Below are 9,400 nucleotides of genomic sequence, written 5' to 3'. Positions count from 1 at the left end.
CGAAACGCTAGAAAAAAGGAGCAAAATGCTACTATGGCGGTAAACTATTGGGCGTTGTTCTTAACACCTGTTGCTTTTTATTGGTTTTATGATTTGAGTCAATAATTGATTTAGGGAAATTTCAAACTATATGCACGAATTTAAATCATGGTACAGAGAGGTAAGTTATTTTTTTCAGAAATGTACTATAACTGTATATTTTGTTTAATTACTGAAAGAGGGACATATATCCATTTTTCACACAAAATGTGAAAAAGATGTAAATTAATAAAGGATGGTTAATTATATTTTATTTCATTTCTCAATATATAAATGATTTAGGTAAACACGCCATTTTGAAACGCAGACCTATTTGACAGTTAACTTTATCTTTTTCTGTCTTGCAATTATTCTTTCTTTTTTCTTTTATTATTAATCTGTGAATAAAGTTATATATTTGAACCTTTGAATAAAATACTTTTCAAAAGCACACTATGTCTTAAATCTAAAAATAATTTTAAAACAGAAATTTTTAGGTTATATATATTACAATTACTTATTTTAAGTAAGTTTTAAAATTTTCTAATGCTTATCATTTTTATTATTTAATTATATTACAAATGTTTCATCATTTATTTTATATTACTTTTAATATATGATTCCTTTTATTCACAGAAATTAGCAATGGGTAAAAGTGAAGAAAGAAACGGAAGCACAATACAAGCAGGAGAATCAACTTTTCTTACAAAAACATCAAGTGAAGCTAGTAAGATGTTGGAAGCTGCTTTATTACAAATGGATGACATTATTTCTGGTAAACTATGATTATTAATTTGAAATAATTTCAGTTAAGGTGTATGAAAATACATAATAATTAGCTTAGAAATTATTAGAGTTATTAAAAATTAGAAGTATAGTAAGATTTTTCATTGTATAATTCCTTTGGTTTATCAGCATATATCATATTTAAAAAGAGTATATTATATGAGTATATTATGTTTAAAATATAAATAATAATTGGTATTAATTAATTTTAATTGACACATGATCATTAATGTTATAATATACATATATTAACAGGTGTATGTACGGAAAGTAACAATGATGGTAGTGCTGAATGGAAGGATTCTGTTAAAGAAGCCACGAAAAATCTTGTGACAGCAATTAAGAATTCTCCAAGTCCTCCTTCACCTCCAGATGCAGATACTACTAAAATTTTATTGCAATGGATGCAACCATTGGATGGGGTAAACATTTGGATGTTTATTTCAATTATATTCTATTTTGTAGATGATATAAATAAAAGAACTAGATTAAAACATAAATTCTGTTATATAAAGTAATATACTTAAAAAATATAATTTGGCATACTTTGGGATTGCTAACAAAATAAGTAAAATATTAATTAGAACAGTGTTAAAGCAATAGTAGTATCACCCATACTATGTTAAGCATTCTGCACTTTTTTAAGGTCTCCTTCTCCACCATCAGAATATTTTGTCACAAAATTTGTTGTACCTAAAATTATCATAATTAATAATTCGTAAAAAATGCAAAAGAAGGGATAAATTGATATCTGCAATGCTTTTATAAGAGACAGTTTATGATACTTTGTTTGACTTTATTTATATAAATAGAGATTCAAATCTTCAATGTTGCATATATTTTTCTAAAAAAGATTTTGAAAAATGATTTATTTGACATACTTACAAACATACCTGCAAACAGATAAAGACATGAATTAAAATACAAAATGGCAAAGGATGTTAAATATTTTATAATTTGGGGTAATCTCATCTCAAAATACTATTTTCTTATATGTATTATATTTAATATATATAATAGATATCAATTTTTAATTAAAAATTGTGACAAATAGTGTAATCAATAAAATCCTATTTGTTACAAATAATATGAAAATCATGATTTTCATCCTAGTTCCATATTAAATTGGAAAATAATACTCTATTAGATTATATCTAAAAAGCAAACTTTATTTATTTACATTTATTGCATTATATAGATGTAAAAATTTTTGAATATCTATAAATATATAAGTTTAATATATATATATTTTATAAATTTCTAAATTTGAACATATACTTTCTTTTGTTTGAAAATAAATATGTATATTTAAATCTACACGAATAATATAGATTTCCGAATATGACAAATTTAATCACGATATTATTTCAATAATGATGTTAACTAGAAAATTTTTTCGTATTAGGCATTTCGAAAAATAAAGAATGATCTATGTATAGATCACGTCACGTGACTACTCTCGTCTTGAGAAATTTTAGATTGGTAATTTTAGTTTCGAACAGAACCGCGTCGTGATCGTTGCATAAAAATTATTTTTTATTGATATTTTTTGTGCAGTCTAATTTGCATTAAAACGATTGAAAATAAGGGATGAAGAAAAATACCTGATTGGAAGGAATTAGTAAATAACTTTAAGATTAAAAAATTAATAACGGATTAAGAAAAGAAGGAGCTTACAAAAGATCCTATTAATAATTAAAAGAAGACAGCAAGATTAAGATTAAATGATATCATTAAAAAGAAATTCTTCTATTTATAAATCATATATAATTAAAAAAGAATTTCTTTAGCAACACTTTACATTATTTGATGAAACAAATTCTCTGTAAAAGTCTATTAAAATTTCTATATTGTCTTATATTTGAATAGAAAAATTAAGATTGGTGAAAGAAATCATAGAACTTTTTAAAGGATTAGTTACGTAAATTGATCTAGGTTTAAAGTTATTGAAGATTATGTCGAGATCAAAACAATTGGATAGCAGTTGGACTCCTTCTGAAGAATATGATTCTTCAGGAACATCAAATTCTGAACAAGAAGAAGATGAGTTTGCAAATATTGGCTTTGTTGAGCATCAAATACATGAATCTGGCAATTGTTTTTGCCAGGTAATGGATAAGGGAATATTTAAAGAGAAGGATTAAAAATTTATAACTCGATTTTCAATTTATTTATCAACATCTAAAGTATATAAGACTTTATGAAAAATTAATCTTTCCAAAATATAAGATTGTAATTTTATTAAATATAAAATGAGATAACATTGAAATGAGAAATCACATACATTAATAATGATTCTTTTACATTTTCTTCGAGCTTGAAATAATTTTTAAGGATAGAAATTTGTTGTAATGATGTACCAGGTTGAATACCATATAATTTTATGACTATCTATATATATACATATAAGTGTTTTTAGTAAACATATATATGTTTATTTACAAATATATAAATTTGTTTATAACATATATAATATATGTATTACAATATATATGTATTACAATATATATATGATTATAAAAACAAAATATTTATCTAGTAACTTTTATAGTTATAGTGTTAGTATTATATTAATGATAATTTTCTAATTTATATATAAGTAGCCTTTATGTATACATAATAAGAATATAAAAAATAGAGTGTGTTTCTAAAATGTTTAGAAGAATCATATCATTTTCTTAGAGTTGTCCATTAGGTAATGCTAAAATGGTTAATCTGAGGGGAAGTGTACCTAATCTCTGTGCATCCACAAATTTAACACATATTGGGACTTTTCCACCTTTCTGTTCTGCAGTATATAATATGAGGTTTTTGTGTTTTTATTTTTTTATTGCTATTTGCAAATTTTAAATTACTGATTTTATTTAACATGGTTGAACAGCATTTGTTCAAAAACCAATAACTGTCAAGGCAATAAAGAGTGTAAAGGAAATCGAAACAATCAATCGTTAGAATTAGGAAAGAAACGACGATTGAGGAATAGAATAGTACATGAACAAAGAACTAAATCACAATCAAATCTTCTTTTAAGAAGAAAAGACTTTCCTTATTGTTGCTCTCTACAACACTTTCAAGCTGTACAAAAATGGAACGAGTGTCAGGCAAAAACTGAGGTATATTGATATCTACTAATAGAGAATATTAAAAAGTTTTGATAATTAAAATGTGTGCAATAATATGTATAATTTAAATAGTTGATCGGAGAGTAATCGATATGAATATTATATCATGAATTTGTTGCATTTAATATTGTAAATATTTATATCTTTTAATTCGTAAGTAAGTTATATTAATTTATTTACGCTATGGAACTTGAGATGAATACATGAGATTGATTAGATAAGATTCATATATCTTAATTAATACTTACTGAATAATTTAAAACAAGGAAAATTTTTCATAGATTTTTCCTTTTATATTCTTTTTACTTTCTATATCATAGTATATGTATGATTTGAAATTAAATTATTTGTTTCATTCAATGTTGTTATACTAATAAATGAATTATGTTAAAAAGAGTATGTTAATTGTGAAAATGTGTTTTGTGTTGATTGATAATATAATAATGATTAATAAATTATATCTTATACATAGTATTAAATAATATTACAGGAACGTTTAAAAAAATTAGAAAATGAACGTGGGACATTACGTATGGAAGTGTCAGTTTTGTCAGATCAGGTAGATGCACAATCTAACAAAATTCAAGAATTGGAAAATATGCTTAGAGAAAAGAAGGAGTCACTCAGAAGAATGGAAGAAGCATTACAAAAAGTAATTTGGTGATTTTATCTTATATAGTGATTATATTTCTATTAATATTGCTGTTATTCTTTTATAGCATAATTTATATTATCTTTATAATTTTATCCTACTTTTATATACTTTGTTTTCTTTTTGTTTCTATTTTATTTTTATTTTTACTTTATTCCAATAGTCTTAATTTTTAAAGGAAGTACTGTCAAGAAGTGCTTTGGAAACACAGAAATTAGAGCTCTTGAGTTCTTTATCAGAAATGAAGCTTAAACAAGCAAGTTTAGAGCATGAAAATCTTGCACTCCGTAGTACAAGTCCTGTATCAAATGTAAGTTGACATTTAGATACTTCTTTGCAGAATAGGTATATAAACAGTTATACTAAATTTATGATAAAAATAGAAGAATACATTATTGTTAGTGGTTTATTGCAGGGAGAGAAATTTGGGAGGCATACCAGCCAATATAGTAGTCTTCCTAGGCCACCGAGTTCTTCAAAGAAAGGTGTAGTGTTCGGTAAGGTACCCAGTTTAGTTTCTGGAGTACACACAACAGTACCATTCGCCGTTAAAGGAGCCTCCGCGAGATGCCTGTCTGCACCTACTCTAGGTTGCGATTGATTTTCCCTTTAAGCATGCATCTTTAAATGTTCTTTCAAAAGATAATTGTTCTTTTTATATGACAGGCAATCGTGGCTTTAAAATTTATATTATATTAACGTTGATCACAATTAATTTTCTAAAACGAGTTTTATGTTGAGTTTTGCATGAAAATGTTGATTTTTTTTGTTTTGATCTATAAAGTAATTCATGTGTAATTAACATATATGATGTAATAATACCATGTATTTAAAACATTTATATGTTTTGGACATTAAGATATTTATTGTATCTTCAAATTATTTATTTGCTGTTTCACATTTACTGTTAACATACAGCATAACATTACATTAATAGTGAGTCTAGTTTGATGATATTAAATTTTTTTTATTATTCTTATTTTAGCTGAAGAGGAGAAAACAATCATAGGAGATACAAATTCCCAAATAGAATCGATTCAGAAACCTCTGGTAGAACTTTCAATGGAAGAAATTGGAGATTGGCTTGCAAATTTAGGATTAGAATGTTACGCGGGTGAATTGAGGCGATGGGGTGCTACTGGAACAAAATTGTTAGAATGCTCGCAGCAACAATTAGAAAAGGAATTAGAAATTAAAAATGTTCTCCATAGAAAGAAATTATTGTATGCGGTAGAATCAGAAAAAAGTGGTGGAGCTGAATTTTTTGGATCAGATAAGGTAATTTTTACAATTTAGTGATTGAATTGTACAAACACGTAAATATTAATGAAATTATAGATGGATAATGCAGCAGTTTTGCGATGGTTGGATGATATTGGGTTACCACAACATAAAGAAGCTTTTCAAAATGGTAAAGTTGATGGCAGAATGTTACACAGACTCACCACTGAAGATCTTTTAAATCTTGGAGTTACTGCACAGTTACATGCTGCAAGTCTTAGACGGGGAATTCAGGTACTCTTAAAATGTCATAATTTTACTTAATTCGTTGCAAATATTATACTAACTACAGTAATCTAAATTAAGATATAGTAACATAAAGAAACTTATAACTTTTAAATATGACGTTTAAATATAACTTCTATTTCCAACAACTTTTGGGACTTGAGTGTCTGCGAGTGGCGCGTGCGAGAAATGTAGAAGTGTTTAGAGTGAATAGTTGTAAGCAAGTCAAGGTATCTTCTGATCGAAGAGTTAGTAGCAAATGATGTTCGGTGATGGTGAGGTCTATAAGGAGAACTAGTGATGGGTGCTGGCCGCCCCCCCCCCCAACGGTCGCTCGCGGGTGGAAGTGGTCTTCGAACATCGTACGTGGGAAAATCCGCTATTCCCATATTTTACCGTAATGAGCAATAACCCTAAAGAACGTTTTAACTTGAAGGATATATTATGACAATTAAGGGCCTCGAGAGTAAAGAAAAAATGTTATATCTTATAACGGTTCCTTAGGATTATTGCGGGTCCGAGCAAATATGTTTAAACATTTGCTGGGCATCCCGACCGAAGGATGGATGAGAACATCTGGTTAGGTCGCGGGACATAACAGATAGATATCAAATTTAAAAACAAAAAGAAAATATATCTAATTTTATAGATATACTGAAATAAAAATATATCTAATTTTATAGATTTTACGAGAACTAAATTTTGAATTTGATAACCTTGAAAGAAGATCTACAAATGGTAATGGAGCAGAGGGTGGTAATGTTCATCTGTGGACAAATCATCGAGTAATGGAATGGCTTAGGGTAGTTGATTTAGCAGAATATGCACCAAATATGAGAGGATCTGGAGTACATGGAGGTTTAATGATGTATGAAGGCAGATTTACTTCAGAATTACTGGCCACATTACTTAGTATTTCTCCAGGAAAAACTCTTCTTCGTAGACATTTAACTACACATTTCAATCAAATTCTTGGAAGAGAAGTTGTACAAAGGAAAAGAGAAATTGAGAGTAGCCTTGGATTCGTTCCACTTACGCTTACTGCTCGTTTAAAGGTGACTTTAATTGTTTTGCAGCATAGATAAATTATTTCCAAAAATTTTTATTAGGTTTATTTTCAAAAATGGGAATGTCTTTAAAATCTTTTATACTTTCTTACCTAAAATGAAATCATTATCATTCCATTGTTTTATCCAAAATCATAAAATTCTCTATCTTTAATTTTTATTAATCTTTAAACTAATAGGAAATATTTAAAAAGGACAGGATTATATATGTATTATAATAACAACAATTCAGTACAAATCTGAAAATAAATAAAAACTGAATCTAGAATTGGAAATATATTAGCGAATAGTCAAAGTAAGAATAAATCTAAATGGACTAAAGTAACAGTTAATAAATAAAATTAGTCTATGTTCTTTAAATAAATGATATGTAATCGAACTTGTACTAAATTTAAATGTTGTAATTAAATTAGAATGAAATTGATTTAGGTACCCAAGAAATCTCAGTTTACTTTAAAACGCAAAAAGAGCAAGAATGAAGCAGATTATGGTAATTTGGTTTGTCCTTTGGATGCTTCACCACCAGGTACTCCATCAACTCCTACTTCGACACCAGGCAGCCCTAACTTGAATTCACCTACATTCTAACAATAGTCACAGATCACAGTCTCGTAAGTTTAACTCGACTAATACTAATACGAATTTTTTACTAACTTATATCTCATATTTAACAGATAGTTCATTAAATATATGGTTTCATGTATCATATAAATATTCTTTTACATTATACTTGTTATCTATTGTTTAATATTGCTTACTATATCAAAATAGTAATCTTAAATTCATCATTGCATTTTTATATTTAGAATCATTTAAATTATAAAAATAGTGAAATTTTAAGATAGCAATTAAAATATTTAAACTACAAATATTTTAGGATAGTACTTAAAATGTTTAAATTGAAAAATTGTATATCAATAACATTCTTCACTGATCTAGTTGATGAACATTTATTTTATTAAGAGCTATTATTCAAAAAAATTTTAATTTTTCGTAATTAATTTTGAAAGTCGACAAATACGAAAGAATTGGTTCTGTTGTTAATAAATAATACAAAGATATAATCATTTTATTATAATTTTTTAATTATATGTTTTTGGATATAATCGCCCAAAAATCTCAGTTTCCTAACTAATATACACAAAATAGTTATATGCATATATTATATCATATTTGGGAAAAAATATATAATAAATAAATTATGATTTTTATATTAATATTCTTATTATTTAAAAAAAAGTTTAATTTTCTAATAAACTTTTCTATATTTTTATCATATTTTATGTTGTAACAAGATTGTTAGGTATTACATATTTTATTTCATATTTTATTACATGTTTTATTATAATATATGATAATTTGTTCATTCACGAGCATTTACATATATTTCATATATATTTATTACAATTGTTATTTCTTTATTTATTAATAAATTAGTCATTTATTAATTAAATGCTTAAGGAGGTAAGTTAGTACATTATTGTAATCACTTATCTACTTATTTCACTTCACTTTATCTATTCACATACTGCATTTAATATATAAAATATTTAATTATTTAAATGTATTAAATACTACCATATGTTTTCCAGAGCCAGGAGATAATAGACAGAGAAGAGTTATTGGTTGCATCTGACAAAAGTAATTACGCCTGTAAATAAGAAAAATGTTCTAGGGACCATTGTTTCATCTTCTTAGACTAAGCCTTACTATTTAATCTTGTATAACAAAAATCTTTTTTAAAAAATTAAATAGACTATTGTCTTAATAGAAATGATTTTTCTAGAAAAAGTATAATATGTTTTCAATATATTTATTTACTTTTCTATTGTACAATTTTACAATATCATACAGTACTTTCATATCATGAAAAGGAAACAATATTTGCATAATGGGAACATTAAATTTTATAAAAATTATAGTACAAGTTTTAGCCGTTTAAAAATATGAATAATTAATTAGCATGCATATTTATGAAGAATAAAACGTAAATTGTAATAATGTTTATATTACCTCTGCAGTTACCTCTGCACTTAATTTTATTACTACTTTTGTTTTATTATATTCTTGACTAAAATTAAGTAATGAAAATATTACAATATTGATCATTTTAAATTTTAAAAATTGTGTATACCAGTATTCATTAATTGAAGCTTCTAAACTGTAAACAGAATAAAAGTGTAATATTTCATAAATTTATTAAATAACAAGTTCTTGGATTTTATTTAGCTAAACAATACTTCTATATC

General features: G+C 25.9%; 1 protein-coding gene across 10 annotated transcripts; it reads left to right on the top strand.

Moving 5' to 3' along the window:
• Positions 1-6: 6 nt before the first annotated feature.
• Positions 7-8,869, top strand: LOC100745512 (liprin-beta-1). 10 transcript variants are annotated; one of them, XM_024371022.2, is made up of 13 exons: positions 1,066-1,226; positions 2,740-2,912; positions 3,487-3,611; positions 3,686-3,917; positions 4,417-4,578; positions 4,757-4,888; positions 4,994-5,168; positions 5,564-5,856; positions 5,917-6,093; positions 6,768-6,952; positions 7,028-7,139; positions 7,581-7,762; positions 8,744-8,869. In XM_024371022.2, the coding sequence occupies exons 1-12, from the start codon at positions 1,205-1,207 to the stop codon at positions 7,737-7,739; spliced, it is 1,947 nt and encodes a 648-aa protein (XP_024226790.2). In that variant the 5' UTR covers positions 1,066-1,204; the 3' UTR covers positions 7,740-7,762; positions 8,744-8,869. The 10 variants fall into 10 exon arrangements, with proteins under 10 accessions (XP_012246856.1, XP_012246852.1, XP_012246854.1 ...); XM_012391428.3 differs by having other exon boundaries at positions 4,994-5,075; positions 6,768-7,139; XM_024371021.2 differs by having other exon boundaries at positions 6,768-7,139; positions 7,581-7,677.
• Positions 8,870-9,400: the final 531 nt, after the last annotated feature.

The sequence above is a fragment of the Bombus impatiens genome, unplaced genomic scaffold (assembly GCF_000188095.3).
Source record: "Bombus impatiens unplaced genomic scaffold, BIMP_2.2 scf_1079, whole genome shotgun sequence".
In the NCBI taxonomy this organism is placed as follows: Eukaryota; Metazoa; Arthropoda; class Insecta; order Hymenoptera; family Apidae; genus Bombus; species Bombus impatiens.
The sequence above is the reverse complement of the archived record's forward strand: the minus strand, read 5'-3'. Positions and strand labels throughout refer to the sequence as shown.